Here is a 24,001-nt window from a genome sequence, read left to right on the forward strand (position 1 = left end):
AGCCTTCACAATTAAGCTTTTAGCTTTCTTCCTTCTGTCTGCAGATTTCTCCGCATCCTCTCCTGGCTGTCTCAGAGACCAATCTGCAAGATCCAGTTGGTTCTCCAAGAACAACCTCTCCTCTTTGATGAGCTCCAGGAGCTTAGGGGCTTCACGTCCTTCACTAGGCTGAGAAACAGGCCCCTGGCCTGGGCTGACCGAAGCCATCAGCTCCCTCTCCTCCTCCACCACTCTGGAAGTCCTCAGAGATCAGAGCACGCAGACAGCACGCACAATCTCCTACAACTGACTGCAAGCTCTATTAAAAAAGAGAAATATAGCTAGCTATATAGGTGGATATAGCGGTGTATACTGCGGTCAGGGCACGCAGACAACAACCACTACAGAAGAGCAAGAACGCAAAATCGGCCGATAACGATCGGTGTATACTGTGTTGAAGGTACATAGAGCATAGAACACCCACTAACTCCTACAGACGCCAACACACTACACAAGGCCGCCGCGCTGGCGGCCTTATATAGTGTGGGGCGTGTACTGCACAGCCTGAGCTATGATTGGCCACAGGCATCCTGCCTGTGGCCAATCATGGCTCTCCTCGCTGCCGGCGCTGTGATTGGCCAAGCATGCGTGGTCACAGTGCATGCTTGGCCAATCGTGAGCCAGCAATGCACTGTCCATAACGGGCGAACAGCCGATGTTCGAGTCGAACGTATGTTCGACTCGAACACGAAGCTCATCCCTAGTCACTGGTGACGCTGGTTAGCCAGTTAGTTATTTAGTAATTTAGGTTCCCCGTCAGGTTTTTATATAGCGTCCGGGACCCCCATATACTACCTAATAAAGGTTTTAACCCCCTGATTGCCCCCCAGGTAACCCTTTCACCCCCTTTTGCCAGTGTCACTAAGCGATCGTTTTTCTGATCGCTGCATTAGTGTCACTAGTGTCGCTAGGTAGCTAGTTATTTTTTTAGGTTCACCGCCAGGTTTTTATAGCATTAGGTACCCTCATATACTACCCAATAAAGGTTTTAACCCCCTGATTGCCCCTAGAGTTAACCCTTTCACCAGCGATCACAGTATAAGTGTCACTGGTGACGCTGGTTAGCCAGTTAGTTATTTAGGTTCCCCGTCAGGTTTTTATATAGCGTCAGGGACCCCCATATACTATCTAACAAAGGTTTTAACCCCCTGATTTTCCCTAGTTAACCCTTTCACCAGTGATCACCGTATAAGTATTACGGGTGACTCTGGTTAGTTAGTTTGCTTTTTATAGCATCAGGGCACCCTCCATTTATTACCCAATAAAGGTTTAACCCCTGATCACCCGGCGGGTGATATCAATTAGGTTTTAGGGTCAGATATGGTCTGCGTCGCCCCAGGCAGCGCTAGGTTAGTGCCAGTACCGCTAACACCCACGCGCAAAGCATACACCTCCCTTAGTGGTATAGAATCTGAACAGATCAATATCTGATCTGATCAGATCTATACTAGCATCCCAGCAGTTTAGGGTTTCAAAAAAACGCATTGTTAGCGGGATCAGCCCAGATACCTGCTAGCACCTGCATTTTGCCCCTCCGCCCAGCCCACCCAACTGAAGTATCGATCGATCACTGTCATCTACAAAACGCTAAACACATAACTGCAGCGTCCGCAGAGTCAGGCCTGATCCCTGCGATCGCTAACAGTTTTCTTTGGTAGCGTTTTATATTTAAATCCTGAAGGCGGTGCTTGGTTTTCGGGGTCCCATACGCGGCTGGGCTTCCAAAAAGTCCCCCACATATGGTATCCCCGTACTCGGGAGAAGCAGAAGAATTTATTTTGGGGTGTAATTTCACTTATGCCCATAGCATGTGTGAGCAATATATCATTTAGTGACAACTTTGTGCAAGAAAAAAAGTTTGTAATATTCCTGCAACTTGTGGCAAAATATTAAATATTCCAAGGACTCAACATGCCTCTCGGTAAATAGCTTGGGGTGTCTACTTTCCAAAATGGGGTCATTTTGGGGGGTTGTGTTATTTTGGCATTTTATGGCCTTCGAAACTGTGATAGGTAGTGAGGAGTGAAATCAAAAATTTGCACCCTTAGAAATCCTGAAGGCGGTGATTGGTTTTCGGGGTGCCGTGCGCGACTAGACTCCCAAAAAGTCCCACATATGTGGTATCCTTGTACTCAGGAGAAGCAGCAGAATATATTTTGGGGTGCAATTCCACATATAACTATGGCATGTGTGAGCAATATATCATTTAGTGACAACTTTTTGTAAACTTTTTTTTTGTCATTATTCAATCACTTGGGACAAAAAAAATATTCAATGGGCTCAACATGCCCCTCCACAACTTCCTTGGGGTGTTTACTTTCCAAAATGGGGTCATTTGGGGGGGGGTTTGTACTGCCCTGCCATTTTAGCACCTCAAGAAATGAGATAGGCAGTCGTAAATTAAAAGCTGTGTAAATTCCAGAAAATGTACTCTAGTTTGTAGACGCTATCATTTTTGCGCAAACCAATAAATATTCGCTTATTGACATTTTTTTTACTAAAGACATGTGGCTGAATAAATTTTGGCCTAAATGTATGACTAAAATTGAGTTTATTATATTTTTCTTATAACAAAAAGTAGAAAATATATTTTTTTCTCAAAATTTGCGGTCTTTTTCCATTTATATGGCAAAAAATAAAAATCGCAGAGGCAATCAAATACCATCAAAAGAAATCTCTATTTGTGGGAAGAAAAGTACGCAAATTTAGTTTGGGTACAACATTGCATGACCGCGCAATTACCAGTTAAAGCAGTGCAGTGCCAAATTGTAAAAAGACCTCTGGTCTTAAGCCCTTGTACACACGGTCGGAGATTCCAACAACCATATCCGTCGGAGTTATTCTGACGGATTAATTCCGGAAGAGGTCCGGAAATGATGTTGCATACACATGGTCGGACTAAGTTGTCGGAAAATCCGATTGTGCATAACGTGATGACGTTATTTCGTTACGACGGGACTCAGGGCTGCTGTTAGAAATCATGAGGCCCCGTTCAGCTTACCTGACAGGGCCCCACTAAAAAATATAAAAACAAAATTTTCACAAAAAATACACAAAAATCATCATTAGTGGATACAAACACAACATAACTTATAAACTTATGTGGGGAACAGGAAGGCACGGTACAGCAGTTAGGAGGGTACAGTACAGGGAGCCACAGAAGAAGGGGGACTGGAAGGTACAGTACGGGAGGGCAGAAGGGCACAGTACAGTGGTTAGGAGGGTACAGTACAGGGGGCCGGAGGGTACAGTATAGGGGCAGTAATGTATTATACAGATATGGCCTCCTGAAGAAGAGCTGTGCAGGGAAGTTGACATTGCAGATTCTGGCAGGCTGCCACTGGGCTAAATCTACAAATGGAAGAGCAACTCCCCCTCTACCTTCCCCTCCAGAGTTTCTGGCTTTCTTCTGGTGCTTTGCAGGGGTTATGGAATAACTCCAAGGTGGAGCATCTCATTACTACTGCTACTTGTGTGGGTGAGATATGTACTCTGCCAATCACATGGGATGAATAGGAGAGGAGGGTCAGCAGGGATTGGCACAGTACACATCCCACCCACACAAGCAGCAGCAGTAATAAGATGCTCCACTTTGGGGTTCTTCCTTAACCCTGAAAAAAATGGTGGTGGGGGGGGGGAGGGATAGAGATGGGAACCATGGGGTAAGGGAAAATGAGGAGAGCTGGGCGGAGGTGGGTAGGAGGTGGGTAGAGAAGAACTGGAGTGAGACTGGGGGAATTCTGGGCTGTATAGGGATAAAAAAGGAGGATTTGTGATAGAATATGGGAATGGGGAGGCATATAGATGGGGTGGAGGGGACTGGATGGTCAGGGAAGGGCATGGGTAATACTGCAGGGGAGGGAGAGACAAACATTAGGACAGTTGGACACAAGATACATGACAGCACTGACCTGTACGAAACAGCCGACCAAAGCGAGAGGAACTTCCTACCAGAGTACTGCGGGGAGCAGTGGGATGCACCAAGGACCCCTGGGCAGTTCTCAGAGGTGCCGGTGTTTCAATACAGCCTTGGGAAGGGGCCGTATATGACTTATCCCCGGCACTTCCCCCGCTCTCAGTGTCCTGACACAACTCTGTGTTCCACACGAGGAAAACAGGCAGCGCTGCTTTCAGATGCATCTAGCAGCTGAAAACTGACAGGAGGGAGAGAAAGCGGCTTTCAGCTGCTAGATGGATCCTTTCTGTATTTGTCATACCGCACCGACCTGCCTCCCTGTCCGGGCCCCTGTGTGTGTGCGGGCCCCGTACAGAAGGACCGGTGGTCCCCCCCTATCAGCGGCCCTGACGGGACTACATTCAGGCTAGTAGCCAATAGCTTTGGTCTAGGAATTTGATCTGAGCATGCGTGGCACCTTATCCGTCGGAGTAGGCTACACATGATCAGAGTATGTCCGATCGGATTATTTTGTCAGAAAAAATTTCCGGCAAGTTGGAAAAGTTGGTCCGACGGATATTCCGACGGAAACAGTCCGATGCAGACCACACACAGTTTGAATATCCAACAAAGCGCTCCGATAGGAAACATTCAGACGGAATCTCCGACCGTGTGTACAAGGGCTTAGGCTGACAATTGGTCCGGGGCTGAAGTGGTTAAGCTCGTTATTATAGCTTTCAGTAGGGTCCCATAGGAATCCTTTGTATGTGTTGGTATCACCAATCAGCCTAAAGGCTTCCTCCAGATATTGATCCCTATCTTGTATGACAAAGTCTCCACCTTTATCCGCTTTTCTAATTACAATTTCTGAATTCTTTCTCAGGCTGCTCAGAGGGCCCTCCATACCTACTTCATGGCCCTTTTTATATTTGTAACCTTTGTCACCACACATCTTCCTAAACTCTTCCATCACAACCTCATAAAAACTGGGTATGAAGTTGCCCTTATACCAGTACAGGTAGAAGCTTGATTTCAGTCTAAAATTTGTATTAATAGTCTCTCTCTCCAATGCCAAGGGGGGGGGGGGGGGGGGGTCTCATCAACAAACTCTTGGCTTCCTTCTGTATAAAATTCCTCCAAAATCTCCAGCATTATTATTTATTATATTATATTATTTATTCTGCATCGCAAAAAAATGGCCTGGTCATGAAGAGGGTAAATCTTCCCGAGGTGAAGTGGTTTAACAAAAAAATGTAAGTTACACCAAAGCACATAAAATTCCCCCCCCCCCCCAAAAAAAAGGTTGAGGCCCCCCACCTCCATATATACACACGTATGAATGTAAACACAAGTGTCGGGGTGCCTACATGTGAAAACTTTTTTTGCGATACATATGTTACATATCGCCGCACACGCCGGAATGAGAGCGATAATTCTATCACCAGACCTCCTCCATAACACTAAACTGATGACCTATAGGGGGCTTTTGAACCATCCCCTATAGAAAATATAGGGTACAGAAATTTGTTGACATTCAGCGGCGCACACAAATTTAAGGTGTGACATGTTGAGTATTTATTTACTTGGTGCAACCTCATCTTTTATATTTTACCAAAATTGGGTAATTCCTTGCATTCCTTTGCTCTAGAATTAACTTTAGTGTGTTTGTGGTAAAATCGTGTGACATAAAAAATTGGAACTTACCACTATTTTATTCTCTAGGGTGTCTGCTTTCCGAAAATATATCATGTTTTGGGGTTTTTATGTAATCTTCAGGCCTACAATGTTTTTTTAAACATGGGCAGGAAATGAAAAAAAAAAGCGAAAGGGTTAAAGTTGATAGAAAAAAAAAATTGTGGAGGTCACATGACTCCTGTGGAGGGCGGAGCTCCAATCTGCAGCCAGATTCCATCAGGAAATGCAGATGTAACTGGAAACATTGTTTATAATTTCTATTGAATGTTTGTTACATTAAAGTGCATTAAAGAAACAATAAAAAAGCAAGTTTCCTGTCAAATGTGGAGCTCCACACTAGGGAGATAGGAAGTCTCTATGGAAGACAGGAAGTGATGTCAGGTACAGACAGGAAGTGATGTAAGGCACAAGCAGGAAGTTTCGGGTGAGAGGTGAGTCGGGAGGAAGTAGAGAGAAGACGTCTCTGGAAGTTTCAGCAGAGGAGGTAATAAGATCTTATTTTCTATTTACACCCAGTAACCCCCCGTCATGTCTGTCCTCTTCCTCCATAATCACTGTGATGTCTTTTATCTCCAGCAGATGATGATACACACCTATATAGTGTGGAAATGTAGATTAACCCCTCAAGGGGGATCAGTTGATGATGAATAGTGATGGGCTCGGGTGTGTTTGAAATCCCACATTCCCGATCCCGCCAGGAAGCCGACACTGCACAGCGCTAATCACAGACAGTGAGACATTTCCTGGTCCTCAGCTGTACAGATCAGGAAATGTCTCATATCTTCCCTCCAAATCTGGCCACACATGGTTCAGTTTTATCGTTTATCCAGCGGGATGAGAGGAAAAAACAGAAGTGATTCCCCCATCCACACATTGGAAGGGGATGGGGGACTCCTTCCCGCTGCACTATAGTATTTTGACAATGGGGGGCGCTCCTCCGCTCTCAGAATACACAGATCAGTGATGAAGCTATTGGCTGCAGCCGCTGATGGAGTGACTTTTATCCGGCAGTGACCACACATGGATGGAAATGTGACCGATCCCTGCTGAACCAGCTGAATTTCCATGTCTCTATGGTCACCATAAGTCAGGGCTCAACAAATCCCAGGTCGCCATGGGGACTAGAAATGGCATCCTGGCCCCTGGGCTCTTGTCAGCCCATTCTCACTGTTGGTCTGAATAATGTTTCTGCCTGAAACCCGGACACATTATTCAGACAGGAATGTGGCTCGGAGTGGGGCCAGGTGGGAGGGTGATGGGAGGAGGAGGAGATGATGGTACCCGACCTGTGAAGTCAGGGGTGGACTGGACAGGACAGCGGCATGAGAGGACTCATCTCACTGAGCTCCCGCTGCCGATCTTTCTCCTTTCTGCGGCCGCATTACTGTCACCATCGGCTCCTGCTTCCTCCCACAGCTGCCTGTGTCCCTGCAGAGCCCTCTGGCAGAACAGAGAGGAAGGAGCGGGACCAAATCTCCAACATGGCGCCATCTCGGCACTGCCACAATGATCCCCACAAGGTGCTGAGAAACAGGACTACAGAGTCCTTACAGGAGGAACCAGGACAAGCCTGCAAAGCAGCCAGCTAAGAGACCAGCCAGGGAGGGACATGCTGCTTTATGTACACAAGATGTCCTCTCCATCCACTCTGCTCTCACACACTGCTGGGGGAGATGTACAGGACATGCAGGAGGACACAGGGGAGGAGGGATTGGATTACTGTCCTGAATTCTGCACCACAATTCCTACACCTTTCTACTGCACCCTCCACCCCATGTCCTGCATTCTGCACCCACTAACTTTTTACAGCTTTTAATTATCCTACATTCAAAGCAAATTTATCAAGCCCCACCTTAAGTGACTTCCTCCCCTCCCCCTCATCTCCTTCATTATGTAAGTCATGCTGAGATCATCTCCCATTTGCTGAGCAATATTCTCATTTGTCTCTGAGCTCCTTCTTGCTATTCCTCGTCCTCCCAATGTCCCTCCATCCAGAGTCTATATGTCCTATGACATCACACTGATCTCACAGCTCCTCCTCCCAATGTCCCTCTTTCTGACTTTTTTTTCTGATGCTTTTAGGATGTGGGCGGACTCTTGGCATCCTCACTAGCAAAGTGGGACTGTTGGTCCTGCATTATATGTAATGACATCAGAATACCTGCTACAAGCTTTTATCCTGCATAGTGTGGGGGTCCTGTGTGGGTAAATTATATCTCAGTCTGAAGTGGGGCTTTAATAAAATGGAAACCTGAATGGTGAGGTGAGGAGAATTCTGGGATAACATTTACATTTTGCTATTTGTGTTCAGATCTAGAGTTTTCCTCCTGTGAAGTCTGGAGATCACATGACCATCACATTGCCTCCACCTCCCTCCCTGATAGAATAGAGAAATACAAAGAAGATTCTAGAAGTCACCAGAGAGATGATGGAGGAGAGGTGAGGAGGATTCTGGGAATTCTGGGACTTTATCCAGTAACAGACAAGGGATGTGTCTGGATGGTGACTGTATCATTGTGTGTGTCAGGTTCCTATAAGGTGTCAGGATGTCACTGTCTATTTCTCCATGGAGGAGTGGGAGTATTTAGAAGGACACAAGGACGTCATGATGGACAATCAGCCGCCCCTCACATCACCGGGTAAGAGGAGACTTTATTGTAAAGGAGAGAGCAGTACGGAGGCTCCACCTAGATCCCCCATCATCTGATAAACACATAGAAACAATGTATTCAGTCAGTGTGTGTGTTTCCTACAGATGGATCCAGTAATGGGAACCCACCAGAGAGATGTCCCCGTCCTCTGTATTCCCGGGATTCCACACAGGAAGATCACACCATCCCCCACTGTTACAAGGTTGGTGGGACGGAGCTTGTAAAACACACTTATAGAGACAATGTGTGGATTTTCTATGTGATATCACAATAATAAATCTTCTATCTTACAGATGATATTCTCTCTCATTTTCTTGGTTTAGAGTGGAGATCCAAAGGATATAGAATTTGAGGTAAAATCAGAAGAAGAAGAGAGGTATGTGAGGGATGATCAGCAGTCTATGGAGGAGGATGGAATAACGGGGACATTTATAGAGGAGGACACTCCTACAGAGATCAGCACAGGTGGGTCATTAACACTAAATCCATTCCTCCACCCATACTGCTCACTGATTGGTCCAGAGTAGGGCGGGGGCTGGGTGATATCAGCCTGTAATCCCCTGGTCACTTTCCTGAGCTGTGTTCCCCGTCCTGTTTTCCTGGATTTCTCTCCGATAATCTTCCTTCTCTGTGCTGCCGACACAATTTATGTATCTAGACTGGATTTATGGAGATTCTGGGGATCAGCTGGCAGCAAAATGTTCATTTTCCCCATAGATGTTACTAGATCTAGGCACCTGGGGTATGTGATTTGGGTCTTCTGCCCCATACCCGGGTATGACAAGATCTCTGACAGAACAATCCCCATAGGATTACTTGTTGTGTTGTCTGCTGGCTGTGCCGGGTGGAGGGATATGTCTGTATAGTCTCAGACCCAAGTCACTGAGTGCAGTCTCAGGAGATGGGAGGCAGCGGTGTGGGACCTCTGCAACTTGTCTCATGTAATCATTTCATCTTCCACTGATTACTGAATACCAATATTATGAGTCCTGACCCTTACACTGTATACTTTATATTCTACATTACATACTCCTGACCCCTGCACTATATACTCTATGTTGTACATTACATCATTCTGATACTATATAGTCCTATCTGTTGTATCTTATACAATATGTTGTACATTACATAGTCCTGACTTCTGCTCTCTCCCCTCCCCCCACTGCTATATATACACATAATATGTATTCTCTTTTGTTACACCCATTTCCTACCAGCTGGACATTTTATATCTGATGATGTGATTGGAGCACAGACTTTTACATGTTGGAACCTTAAACAGAAAGTGATAATGAGGGAGGAGTCAATAACCCAATGATGGGGGTCTTCAGGATCAGTCCAGTCTTCATCTTGGTTGTTCTCCCCCCATCCTCATTCTCTGACCTCTGATGGGGTTCAGCCCCGCTGTTATTCATGACTAAATCATGGACTAAATATGTTGGGAAGATGGCAATGAGTGATAGAGGGGGAGGGGACACTCGTCCTATAATCCCCTCATCACTGTCACTCCTATAAAAGACAGTTCTCGTTGTTTCCTCCCTCTCTGACTAAGGTCCATGAATAAAGAAATGATCTGTTAGGAGATCAGAGGACCCATTTACTAGTTACCTTGAGAGCCCATTCACACAGGGGCAACACGACTTGTAGGCGACTTGAGTCAGGCAACTTGGACACAACTTGAGTTAAGATCACAGCGCGACTTGGGACGACTTCAAAACGACTTGTGATGACTTCAAGCCCGACTTGGGACGACTTACAAGTCGCCCCAGGCCAGGCGACTTTTGCCGAGGCCAAGCAGAGAATGAGCTCAAGGGGGAACTCCACGGCAAATTTCTGAAAAAAATTTGGCGTAGGTTCCCCCTCCGAGAGCATACCAGGCCCTTAGGTCTGGTATGGATTCCAAGGGGAACCCCCTACGCCGAAAAAACGGCGTGGGGGTCCCCCCCAGATCCACACCAGACCCTTATCCGAGCACGCTACCCGGCCGGCCAGGAAAGGGGGTGGGGACGAGCGGGCGGCCCCCCCCCTCCTGAGCCGTACCAGGCCGCGTGCCCTCAACATGGGGGGGTGCCTTGGGGGAGGGGGGGCGTGCGGCCCTCCCACCCCAAAGCACCTTGTCCCCATGTCGATGAGGACAAGGGCCTCTTCCCGACAACCCTGGCCGTTGGTTGTCGGGGTCTGCGGGCGAGGGGCTTATCAGAATCCGGGAGCCCCCTTTAATAAGGGGGCCCCCGGATACCGGCCCCCCACCCTATGTGAATGAGTATGGGGTACAATGTACCCCTACCCATTCACCTGTGGAAAAAAAGTACAAAAAAAAAACACAACACAGGGAAAAAATATTTTATTGCACAGCTCCGGGGGTCTTCCGTCTTCGGGGGTCTTCTCGCCGGACTCCTCCGCTATCTTCTTGTAGCTCTTTTGCTAGCGGAGGAGTCCGGCTTTCTTCCTCCCCGCCGCCGGCCTCTTCTCCCGACTTCGGGGGTCTTGTCCCCCTCTTCGGTTCTTCTGCCGGGCCACCGCGCCTTCTTATAGCTCTTTTACAGGCGGTGGCCCGGTCTTCTGTCGCCGCCGCCGCCGCCGTCCGTTCTTCTTCTTCTTCTTCTTCTTCTTCTTCTTCTTCTTCTTCTTCTTCTTCTTCTTCTTCCTCTTCTTCTTCTTCTTCTTCTTCTCCTTCTTCTCCAGGAGATGTTGCCTCGACGATCTCCCTGGCCGGAATGCCAGGGACGCGCTGTGCTGCCACTTATATAGGGACAATGGGGCGGTGTCATATGGGTTGATGTCACATGGGTTGGTCACATGGGTTGATGTCACATGGTAAGGGGGCGGGGTCACCATGTGACATCAACCCATGTGACCAACCCATGTGACATCAACCCATGTGACACCGCCCCATTGTCCCTATATAAGTGGCAGCACAGCGCGTCCCTGGCATTCCGGCCAGGGAGATCGTCGAGGCAACATCTCCTGGAGAAGAAGGAGAAGAAGAGGAAGAGGAAGAAGAAGAAGAACGGGCGGCGGCGGCGGCGACAGAAGACCGGGCCACCGCCTGTAAAAGAGCTATAAGAAGGCTCGGTGGCCCGGCAGAAGAACCGAAGAGGGGGACAAGACCCCCGAAGTCGGGAGAAGAGGCCGGCGGCGGGGAGGAAGAAAGCCGGACTCCTCCGCTAGCAAAAGAGCTACAAGAAGATAGCGGAGGAGTCCGGCGAGAAGACCCCCGAAGACGGAAGACCCCCGGAGCTGTGCAATAAAATATTTTTTCCCTGTGTTGTGTTTTTTTTTTGTACTTTTTTTCCACAGGTGAATGGGTAGGGGTACATTGTACCCCATACTCATTCACATAGGGTGGGGGGCCGGTATCCGGGGGCCCCCTTATTAAAGGGGGCTCCCGGATTCCGATAAGCCCCCCGCCCGCAGACCCCGACAACCAACGGCCAGGGTTGTCGGGAAGAGGCCCTTGTCCTCATCGACATGGGGACAAGGTGCTTTGGGGTGGGGGGGTCGCACGCCCCCCCTCCCCCAAGGCACCCCCCCCATGTTGAGGGCACGCGGCCTGGTACGGCTCAGGAGGGGGGGGCCGCCCGCTCGTCCCCACCCCCTTTCCTGGCCGGCCGGGTAGCGTGCTCGGATAAGGGTCTGGTGTGGATCTGTGGGGGACCCCCACGCCGTTTTTTCGGCGTAGGGGGTTCCCCTTGGAATCCATACCAGACCTAAGGGCCTGGTATGCTCTCGGAGGGGGAACCCACGCCAAATTTTTTTCAGAAATTTGCCGTGGAGTTCCCCCTTCAGAGCTAATAATTCTGTCAAAGTCGCCTCCGTATAGACGGAGATCCGACTTGGAGGCGACCTCCATTGAAATCAATGGGTACCGGTCGCCTACAAGTCGGATAGAAGTAGTACAGGAACCTTTTCTGAAGTCGGAGCGACTTCAGTAGTGTGCATTAAGACGGCTCTCATTCACTTACATTGCTTTTTAAATGTTGTCCGACCTGAGGCGACCTGAGGCGACTAGGGGCGACCTGAAGTCGGATCAGGAGTTGCCCCTGTGTGAATGGGCTCTGAGGGGGGAATTGTTAGATCCTCAGAGACAAAGCTGCCTGATGTGGGCGGAGTTCTGGTTTAGGGGAACCAATCAGCTCATGTCTAGTAATAATCTTTGTATTTCTATTTTAGTAGATGGACGGGAGATGAGGAAAACCTCAGAGGATTGTCTCACTTTGTCTCCAGACTGTAAAGTAGAAGATGAGGACATCACACAGTATAGTCCAGGAGAAAACCCGACTACCTCAAATGTCCATCCGGCACCACACAGTGTAGATGGACCATCGTATTCCTCTTATCCTGAGGAACCTCAGACTGTGCGGGACGGGGCCGTCCTTCCAACAGAGAAGAGCTTTTCCTGTACAGAGTGTGGGAAGTGTTTCAGTTTTAAATCCATGCTTAATAGACATAATAGATATCACACAGGAGAGAAGCCGTATTCCTGTCCTGAGTGTGGGAAATGTTTTTCACAGAAAAACCTTCTTTCCATACATCAGAGATCTCACACAGGGGGGCAGAAGCAACTTTCCTGTGCTGAGTGTGGAAAGTGTTTTTCAGTGAAGTCACAACTTTCCACACATCAGAGATCTCACACGGGGGAGAAGCCATATTCCTGTCCTGAGTGTGGGAAATGTTATTTACAGAAGTCCCATCTTAACACACATCAGAGATCTCACACAGGGGAGAAGCCTTATTCCTGTCCTGAGTGTGGGAAATGTTTTTTACAGAAGTCCCATCTTAACACACATCAGAGATCTCACACAGGGGAGAAGCCGTATTCCTGTCCTGAGTGCGGGAAATGTTTTTCACAGAAACACCTTCTTTCCATACATCAGAGATCTCACACGGGGGAGAAGCCGTATTCCTGTCCTGAGTGTGGGAAATGTTATTTACAGAAGTCCCATCTTAGCACACATCAGAGATCTCACACAGGGGAGAAGCCTTATTCCTGTCCTGAGTGTGGGAAATGTTTTTTAAAGAAGTCCAATCTTAACAGACATCAGAGATCTCACACAGGGGAGAAGCCGTATTCCTGTCCTGAGTGCGGGAATTGTTTTTCACAGAAACACCTTCTTTCCATACATCAGAGATCTCACACAGGGGAGACGCCGTATTCCTGTCCTGAGTGTGGGAAATGTTTTTTACAGAAGTCCGATCTTAACAGACATCAGAGATCTCACACGGGGGAGAAGCCGTATTCCTGTCCTGAGTGCGGGAAATGTTTTTCACAGAAGACCCTTCTTTCCATACATCAGAGATCTCACACAGGAGAGAAGCCCTTTTCCTGCCTGGATTGCGGGAAATGTTTTTCAGAGAAGTCCAGTCTTTCCAGACATCAGAGATCTCACACGGGGGAGAAGCCGTATTCCTGTCCTGAGTGAGGGAATTGTTCCTCACTGAAGTCCTGTCTTCCTGTACATCAGGGATCCCACACAACCCTCGAGGTGTATTAGTGCCTTGAGTGTGGGAAATGTCTTCTATATGAATGTTGCTGGACATCACAGCTCTCATGTGGGGAAGAAGCACACCCTGATATACACCTCAGATATACTCCATGGCTGATCTTCATCATGTAAGAAACAGTTCCAGGGGGGTGGACATTCTTTTAAAAACGACTAATCCAAGGGACCAAATCGGGGTCTCATATACTTGTCTCTTATGACAATCTCCTTGTCCTGATAAAATAAAAGATAATTTTAACTAAAACCGTATAAAAATCTGAGGTGCTTTTAGGAATGTCGGGTATTTTTTAACTTGGGTGCTCAGTACAAGCGCATGCTGAGCAGACAAATCACGCTCCGGTGTCCGCTCTGTTAAAGGAAAAGTTCACGTTCTATAAAAAATAATAAATTCACATTTTCTGCAGGTAAAATTTTTTGAATTTACAATATTTTATTTTTTATTTTTAGGAGCCTGGAAAGCATTGCAGCCATGATGTGGTGATGGCTGGTGCTATGCAGGACTCCTGCAGACTGTCCGTGTAATCTGTCTGCCTGTACATTATATGGGAAGGCAGTTACAGTGACAGGAAAAAACAATCATCTACCAGAGAGCTCTCAAGCCGACATCGGCAAAGGACAGAACTCTGTGAATGAATGGCACGAGCGCACTCTTCACAAAGTGACAGCCGGTACAGGGAACTTCTCCCCGCACTGCTGTCACACAGAGGACTCGGATCACTGAGCCGCTGCAGGAACAGGAACATGTAACATCTTCCCGAAGGTGAACGTTTCCTTTAACTCTTTCACTGCCAGAGCCATTTTTGTGTTTTTTGCCCACATATGAAAAATAATTTTAGGCCTGAAGATTATATAAAAACCTCAAAACATTTATATATTTTTTTGAAAGCAGACACCCTGGAGAATAAAATGCCAGTAGTTCCATATTTTTATGTCACATGATATTAGTGCATATTAGTGTAAAAAAAACACACTTCTCTTAATCTTAGGGGGCAGAAAAACACAATAAATGAACCATTTATTTACAAAATAAAAGCCAAGTAAATAGATACCCAACATGTCAAACTTTAAATTTGTGTGCGCCTGTGAAATGGTGACTAACTTCATTTTATGTGCTTGGGTGTAACTTTTTTTGTACAAGTAAATAAAAGTTTTTCTTTTCATGCACATGTCTATTATCATAACTCATGACCAGCTGACTGTGCAAACTACTTTGACCCCGCCATTTATTGTCGTCTCCTTGCTATGTCCCCCAAGCGTTGTGTAAGTGGCAAAGATGATAATTTATGATGTTATAAAATGATGAGATTGCTATGTGTTTACATTCTGTGTTTTTTTTTTTAGTTAGGCTGATTTTTATTTTTTTTGCTGCCAAGGTATAAAAGGTCCTGAAGAAGCTTATTGATGTGAAACGCGTCAACCTCTTGGAAAATTCGGCAAAGCTAAATGACTCATTATTAATCTATATGGCCTAATGTTTGATGGATTTGTTCCCATGTGGTTTTAACACATAATTTTACTATTTGTAATAAAGATTTATATTTTATGTTATTTCTGTGTTTGCCCTTTTTTGTACTAATAAAGTCCGACATCCAAGGTTCTTTTCTGAAATGATATATACAGTATATTGGATGTGGTACATTAATAGTAGCCAAATCTTCCTTTTTTTTATATTAAAAAAAATAATAATTTCAATGTGACCGGCATTCATCCAACTGTCATGAATATTGGATGTATATTATTTCATACACTGATTTCCTTGGCGCCATCTAGTGGCCATAATGCAGTATTGTGATTTTTTATTTATTTTTTTATTTTTTTTACTGATGGAGGTATGTCACGAAAAATACCCCATTATGGTCACTAGATGGAGCTGACCATCATAGCAAATCACTTTGCTACATTATGGACAGAATTTGGTGAATGCTTGTCAAGTAGACCCCCTCAGTTTTCTTCATCAGACATGTCTTCATACAGATAACTGAGATCATCCTCATACACTGGTGAGTACAGAACACACTGAAGGACATCAATTAATCAAAGCTACAATATTAAACCAACCATTGATTTAAACCTGAAAATTTGCATTTGGCCATTAGATGGCGCTAAGAATCATAGAAGTTATGGCCATCTAATGAACAAATGTAACATTGTTTCTTTTCATTTGATGGAAAAGTTTCAACCAGCTCAGCAGATCTCTTATTTCCTTCAATCCCCCCATCCACACAGAAGGGATGTACATGCATTGTCACCGGGCAGATCGCTATGTAAATTGTAGACCCCTAAATGTCAGGAGACGTTTATATAAAGATGGGAAGTATGTAGCAGATAAATGAATAGACCTCCTAGCAATCTTATTACCAGGCTGCAGCCAGGGGGAGCTCTAATGTTTAGAGTGTGACCACATCAGAGTGATGTGAATACGAAATCGCTCCATTCCCTTTATATATACACCACTTAGTGCTCGTGTCACCCCTTCCCCCTCTGGGCACCACTCACCGGAAATAAATGCCCCCCACTTTCATGGGTGGGAACACACACACATTATACACAATTTTAAGGTAAAATATAAAAGATGAGGTTGTGATGAGTAAATAGATACCAAACATGTCAAGTAATAACATTGTGTGTGCCGGTGACATGGCAAAATACTGCAGTACCTAAAAATCTCCATAGGAGGCGCTTTCCTGCTCATCAGTTTAGAGATAAGTGTGATCTCTGGTGGTAGAATTATTCCTCTCACTCTGACATTCGTGGTGATCCCTCACATGTGTGGTGCAATCACGCTCTACATACACATAAACACAGTATGGGTGCGTTTACAGGTATGTGCGGGGCAATGGGGGTTACTTTTCATGTTTTTATATACATTTTTTTCATCATTTTAATTTTTTTTTATAAATTTTATTACAATTTTTTTTTCTTATTTCACTTTATTGCTATCACAAGAAGTTAATAAACCCCCCATGTGATATCATTAGGCAGATGACAGGTCCTCTTTATGAGACATGGGGGGTGTATTAGACCTCCAATGTCTCCTCTACCCTCCAATGCACAGATGGCGCTCTGGTAGATGCTTCCTTAGCGGTGTCATCCGGGGAATGATGGCTCAGGAAAGGGAAATGCTTAGAGCTGAGGACTGCCGGCTTCATTCAGAGGAGATTGGGGGATGGACGGTCACCAGTCCCCTCCCACTTGGCCTCCTGAAACCGCTGGATGTGGTCTTGGGATCCCAAGAGGAACAAGAGAGCCCAGGAACCACACTGCGGGGGCCGTGCTGCTTGCAGTGTAAATGGGATCAGGCAGCTATACAGCCACCCAGATCACTCTTATGCCCTGTACCCACGGTCAGATTTTCCGACAGAAAAAGTGTGAAATTCCAATCGTGTGTGGGCTCCATCGGACTTTTTTCATCGCAGTTTTCCGACACACAAAGTTTGAGAACTGGATCTAAAATTTTCCAACAATAAAATCCGATTGTTTAAATTCCGATCGTGTGTAGAAAAATCCGACGCACAAAGTGCCACGCATGCTCAGAATAAATTAAGAGACAAAAGCTATTGGCTACTGGCCCGTTTATAGTCCCGGCATACATATTGTAGGTCACTGCATTCAGAACGATCAGATTTTCTAACAACTTTGTGCGACCGCGTGTATGCAAGACAAGTTTGTCCCAAAATCTGTCAGAAAAAATCAGACGGATTTTGTTGTCGGAATGTCCGACCCGTGTGTACAGGGCATTACTGTGCAGCTGGGAGCCGGCTGAATAAAACAAGCACTGCTACTGCCTCCATCAGCTTGTGATTAACCCTTCACTCTCTGGGTGTGCTATGCACCTCCAAGGAGCTGAACTGTGTAAAATAACAACATGTCTTGAGGGTGTCCTATTTCTGGGGGGTGTACTAATCCTGGGGGGTCCTAATCCTGCCTGTGAAGGGGCGTCTCTGTGATGTACAGAAAGTGCTGCAGCTGTGTTGACATTTACAAAGGAAGAGTGTTTTACAATTTACCAAAACAGCACACAGTCTCCCCCCCCCCCCACCCCCTGAGTTCCTTCTATGTATTTGGGGGGCTTTTGGAGGGTCTGTGTGCCGTTTAAAAAAAAAAAAAAAGCCGGAAATGAAATGTCCACAGACTGTGGAAACTTTACACTGAACCTCATGCAATTTGGATTCTGTGCCCCTCCACTCCTCCTCCAGACTCTGGGACTGCAATTTCCAAATGAAATGCAACATTTTCCACACCCCGTGATGATTTGGGGAGCCGTGTCATCTGCTGGTGTTGGTCCGCTGTGTTTTATCAAGTCCAAAGTCAGTACAGCCCTCTAACGGGAAATTCTAGAGCTCTTCATGCTTCCCTCTGTTTACCAGCTTTATAGAGATGCTGATTTCATTTTCCAGCAGGACTTGGCACTCGCCCACACTGACAAAACTACCAAAACCTGGTCACATGATCATGGTATCACTGTGCTTGAATGGCCAGCAAACTCGCCTGACTTAAACCCCATAGAGAACCTGTGAGGTATTGTCCAGAGAAAGATGACAGACACCAGACCCAACAATGCAGATGAGCTGAAGGCCGCTATTAAAGCAACCTGGGCTTCCATAACACCTCAGCAGTGCCACAGGCTGATCACCTCCATGCCACGCTGCATTCCAGCCTCTCTCACCCAGGGTTCATCCAAAGATTTCTAGGGGTTCCTTGAGAAATTAACAATTTCTGTGTCTCAGTAACAACTGACATTAATGATCTGTAAGGGGGCAGTCTTCCCACTGATGATGATGTAAGAATTTCCTTCTCCCACTGACCACAGAGATAAGGGGGTCCTTCTCCCCAAGATCACCAATGTAAGAGACCACTACACTAACCAATGATATAAGGGGGCATTTCTCCCATTGGTCACCAATGTAAGAGACCACTACACTAACCAATGATATAAGGGGGCATTTCTCCCATTGATCACCAATGTAAGAGACCTACACTAACCAATGATATAAGGGGACATTTCTCCCATCGGTCACCAATGTAAGAGACCAATACACTGATCACTGATATGGGATCCTTCTTCAGCTGGTCACCAATGAAAAAGCCCACTACACTGACCACTAGAAATGAGCGCCAGGTTTGGACTGACCCCAGATTCAGAATTTAGCTTGTTTGAGCGTTTCGTAAACAACTGAGCAAAATAGGTGTTTGACTCAGTGAACCTCTGACTGCAGTAATACTATTGTTCTGATATATAGCAGCTCAGGCTGGTTGTTCGGGGATTAGAAACTTTCAACTTTGTGTCCCAACAACTGATGATGTGTCACCATCCAGTCCATTCAGCTGTCACCTGGGGATTAGTGGGTTAGTGTAAATAACTTTGACCCTGTATTGTACTGCCTGGAGGACATTAGAGGATCCTCTAGGTCTGACAGTAAAGCTGTGAGTGAGGCCAGAAATCTGCTTCATGATTGGACATGATATGGATCCTTCTTCATCTCATTCCTTGTTATGGAAATCTATAATATTACCAGTCTGGTATCAGAGTATCGGCAAACACAAAGATTCAATATCTTATAGGCATTACCAATGGTGAAACTCGCCAAATTATGATATTCAGGGAAACATTACAAAACCTACCTACAATGGTGGAATCATTTGTCACAGAGACCAGCAGTACCTTTCTGGAACATTTTGGTGAAGACTAAATGCGCTCTCAGATATCCTGACAGGGCAAGCTTTCCAAACTGGTGCTGGATGGTTTCCACATATGCCCACTATGTTTGTTGGGCTCCACTATCCCACATATGGGCCTAGCATGGTGGGTGCCACTTGGTAGAAGACAGAGAGAGACCAGAGAACATCCGCTCGCTGATCCCCGTAGCTAGAATGAACCCGGAAGTGATATGTATTAGGTGACTTTCGAGTTCATTGCCATCATTCCTGACCACTGTGGCTGGAGAAGCTGTGAATTATTACTATTACTTTACAGGATTTATATAGCGCCAACAGTTTGCGCAGCACTTTGAAGTCCTGGAGGTGAGTATTGGAGGAGAAAACAAGGGAGCTAGAGAGCAGGAGGCCTTGGGAAGAGCAGGGAGGATGATTTGGGCGATATCTGCAGATGAGGTTGGTGATGTAGCTGGGGGTGATGCTGTGGCTGGCTTTGTAGGTTGTGGTTAGTGTAACGGAATCGCTTCCCACTCTGCTTGAGTGCTTCCATCATATACCGCTTCCTCCAGTCTGAAGATAAATATCAGATATAGCCACATATTACAACCAAGAACTAGGCAGCGCTCATTTGGCTGCAAAGCTGGAACACATTTATTTGAACAAACTAACAGAATATATACACCATAGGAGGACACCCCCTCCTGATCATATTATCCTAACAATACAAACTGCACACAGGAATATAATTAGAACAGACATATACTATAAACTCAATGTTAATTAGTTACCTGTCCCTGCTAGGTCAGTCACAATTAGTATGTTGTGTTTTATGCAGTGGGGGAGGGGAAGCCAGTGAAGGGATTGGCAGAGAGGGGCAGCAGTCACGGATCGGTTAGGGAGGTGTATTAGTCTACCAGCAGCATTCATAATAGACTAAAGGGGGAATAGCCTGTGTAAAGGTCAGCCAGTAGTAGTCGAGGTGGGAAATAACCAAGGAGTGAATAAGTTATTTTTGGTGTCGAAAATCATTCTACATCCATTATTCTGGGTTACCTCTACACACAGGACCTGGAAAGGCTTTTAAAGCTTCATGGGAAAATATTGAGTACCAAAATTTGTCATTATTTCATCAGCACACGCAATTTTAGTCCTGGACATGTTGGGTATCTATTTACTCAGCCCAACCTCATCTTGGGTAAAATATTGCAACTGTCCTTTAAAATTACACTTAATGTATTTCTAACTGAAATTTACACTTGATAAACCACTGAGCTAATATCATGTGACATGAACTACCATCCTTTTATTCTCCAGGGACTCTGCTTTCAGAAAATATATGTTTGGGGATACTAAATGAATCTTCAGGACAAAAATTTACATTTTAACGTGTGCTAAAAATACAAAAACAGCTCTGACAGTATAAGGGTTAATGAGAGCTATATACACTGAGCACAGCAGAGTGATTCTAACAACTCCATCAGTAAATGTAGTGCAAAACACCATTATAGCCACTAGATGGAGCCAATGATCATATGAAAAAAATATGACCAAAACTTGTCACATTCATTCAACAATTTTTTTTAAAGAGACCTCTAAGTGTTTCTGAAAGCTTACACCCACCGCACAATGCCACTGAGATGTAATGAATCCATTTTTATTTTTCTCCTGCTATCAATGGCCAACACAGTACAACACTTCATCCATGTCTTTGGTGATCTCTGATCTCCTTATCAACTGTTTCTTCCATGATGAAGATCAGCCATGGAGTATATCTGAGGTGTATATCAGGGGGTGCTTCTTCCCCACATGAGAGCTGTGATGTCCAGCAACATTAATATAGAAGACATTTCCCGCACTCAAGGCACTAATACACCTCAAGGGTTGTGTGGGATCCCTGATGTACAGGAAGACAGGACTTCAGTGAGGAACAATTCCCTTACTCAGGACAGGAAAGTGTTTTTTCCCCCATGTGCAATCTCTGATGTTTGTAAAGACTGTACTTCTGTGTAAAACATTTCCCACACTCAGGACAGGAATACGGCTTCTCCCCTGTGTGAGATCTCTGATGTCTGGAAAGATTGGGCTTCATTGAAAAACATTTACTGCAAACAGGACAGGAATATGGCTTCTCCCCTGTGTGAGACTTCTGATGTCTGTAAAGATTGGTCTGTACTGAAAAACATTTTCCGCACTCAGGACAGGAATACGGTTTCTCTCCTGTGTGAGAATTCTGATGCATAGAAAGAGCGGACTTCGTTGAAAAACATTTCCCACAAACAGGACAGGAATACGGCTTCTCCCCTGTGTGAGATCTCTGATGTTTGTCGAAATTGAACTTCTGTGAAAAAGATTTCCCACACTCAAGGCAGGAATACGGTTTCTCCCCAGTGTGCAACCTCTTATGTTTTTTAAGATTGGAGTGAATTGAAAAACATTTACCGCACTCAGAACAGGAATACGGCTTCTCTCCCGTGTGAGATCTCCGATGTGCGTATAAATGTGAGGAATTTGAAAAACATTTCCCGCACTCAGAACAGGAATACGGCTTCTCCCCTGTGTGAGACCGCTGATGTATTCTGCATTCTGATTTTAGCATAAAACATTTCCCACACTCAGGACAGGAATACGGCCTCTCACCCGTGTGCACTTTTTGATGTGTGTGAAGATGCGAGGTCCGTGAATACGATTTTCCACACTCAGAACAGGAATACGGTTTCTCTCCCGTATGAGATATTTTATGGTCGTCAAGCCTTGATTTAAAAAGAAAACACTTCCCGCATTCAGAACATGAATACGGCTTCTCCCCCGTGTGAGAACTTTTATGCACATTAAGCTGGGATTTAAAACGGAAACACTTCCCGCACTCAAGACAGGAATGTGGCTTCTCTGCCGTGTGAGCTCTTTTATGCCTATTAAGTTTGGATTCAGAATGGAAACACTTCCTGCACTCAGTACAGGAAAAGCTCTTCTCTGTTGGAAGGACAGCACCATCCCGCACAGTCTGAGATTCCTCAGGATAAGAGGAATACGATGGTCCATCTACACTGTGTGGTGCCGGATGGACATTTGAGGTAGTCGGGTTTTCTCCTGGACTATACTGTGTGATGTCCTCATCTTCTACTTTACAGTCTGGAGACAAAGTGAGACAATCCTCTGAGGTTTTCCTCATCTCCCGTCCATCTACTAAAATAGAAATACAAAGATTATTACTAGACATGAGCTGATTGGTTCCCCTAAACCAGCACTCTGCCCACATCAGGCAGCTTTGTCTGTGAGGATCTTACAATTCCCCCTTAAGGTAACTAGTAAATGGGTCCTCTGATCTCCTACCAGTTCATTTCTTTATTCATGGGCCTTAGTCAGAGAGTGAGGAAACAACGAGAACTGTCTTTTATAGGAGTGACAGTGATGAGGGGATTATAAGATGAATGTCCCCTCCCCCCTATAGGAAGGTACAAAGTATAGTATAGAGTTCCCCTATAGGAAGGTGCAAAGTATAGTATAGAGTTACCCTATAGGAAGGTACAAATTATAGTATAGAGTTCCCCTATAGGAAGGTAAAGGTCTGCCTTTAGAATCACTTATCTCCTTCTCTTGCCCAGGACTAGATGTCCCATGAGGCATCTCTGAATCTACCAGTTAATTTCTTTATTCATGGACTTTAGTCAGAGTGAGGAAACAAGAACTGTCTTTTATAGGAGTGACAGTGATGAGGGGATGATGGGAAGATGGCAATGAGTGATAGAGGGGGAGGGGACACTCGTCCTAACACAAGAAGTCCTGCACTTCCTTATTTAGTCCATGATTTAGTCATGAATAACAGCGGGGCTGAGCCCCACCAGAGGTCAGAGAGTGAGGATGGGGGGAGAACAACCAAGATGAAGACTGGACTGATCCTGAAGACCACCATCATTGGGGTATTGACTCCTCCCTCATTATCACTTTCTGTTTAAGGTTCCAAAGTCTGAGGATGTTATCACATTATTATCACCATGTAAAAGTCTGTGCTCCAATCAGATCATCAGATATAAAATATCCAGCTGGTAGGAAATGGGTGTAACAAAAGAGAATACATACTATGCATATATATAGCAGTGGGTAGAGGGGAGAGAGCAGAAGTCAGGACTATGTAATGTAAAACATATTGTATAAGATACAATAGATAGGACTATATAGTATCATAATGATGTAATGTACAACATAGAGTATGTAGTGCAGGGTCAGGAGTATGTAATGTACAATATAAAGTATACAGTGTAAGGGTCAGGACCCATAATATTGGTATTCAGTAATCATGGGAAGCTTAAATGTTCAGACAAGACAAGTTGCAGAGGTCCCACACATTGTTTCTATGTGAATATATATATATTATTTTGAACAGGTTCTAGTGACAGAATATTGCGTGAAGTAAATAAAAGAGAAAATTGAGAGGAAACAGATCAAGATCTGTCCCTCATAAAGGATTGGGATTTTTAAAGATGCATATTTCTGTCATGAGGTAAGCACAACCACAAATGACCAAGATAATACTCATTTTCAAGGAGCTTAAACAGATGCTTGTG

General features: G+C 45.4%; 2 protein-coding genes across 2 annotated transcripts in view; one reads left to right on the forward strand and one right to left on the reverse strand.

Annotated features, from left to right (window-relative positions):
- The first annotated feature begins 6,052 nt into the window (after positions 1-6,052).
- Positions 6,053-15,332, forward strand: LOC143989718 (uncharacterized). The gene is made up of 5 exons (XM_077489991.1): positions 6,053-6,113; positions 7,941-8,068; positions 8,157-8,482; positions 8,604-8,745; positions 12,454-15,332. Exons 4-5 carry the CDS (start codon positions 8,682-8,684, stop codon positions 13,701-13,703), a joined length of 1,314 nt encoding a protein of 437 aa, XP_077346117.1. The 5' UTR covers positions 6,053-6,113; positions 7,941-8,068; positions 8,157-8,482; positions 8,604-8,681; the 3' UTR covers positions 13,704-15,332.
- A 4,740-nt stretch (positions 15,333-20,072) lies between these two features.
- Positions 20,073-24,001, reverse strand: part of LOC143989930 (uncharacterized) — a 127,425-nt gene continuing 123,496 nt past the window's right edge. Inside the window, exon 11 of the mRNA XM_077490201.1 lies at positions 20,073-22,015. Coding sequence (XP_077346327.1) covers positions 21,376-22,015 — 640 coding nt within the window. The 3' untranslated portion in view covers positions 20,073-21,375. The remainder of the gene's footprint in view (positions 22,016-24,001) is intronic.

The sequence above is a fragment of the Lithobates pipiens genome, unplaced genomic scaffold (genome assembly GCF_037356315.1).
Source record: "Lithobates pipiens isolate NorthernLeopardFrog02 unplaced genomic scaffold, aLitPip1_a1.2 Scaffold_18, whole genome shotgun sequence".
In the NCBI taxonomy this organism is placed as follows: Eukaryota; Metazoa; Chordata; class Amphibia; order Anura; family Ranidae; genus Lithobates; species Lithobates pipiens.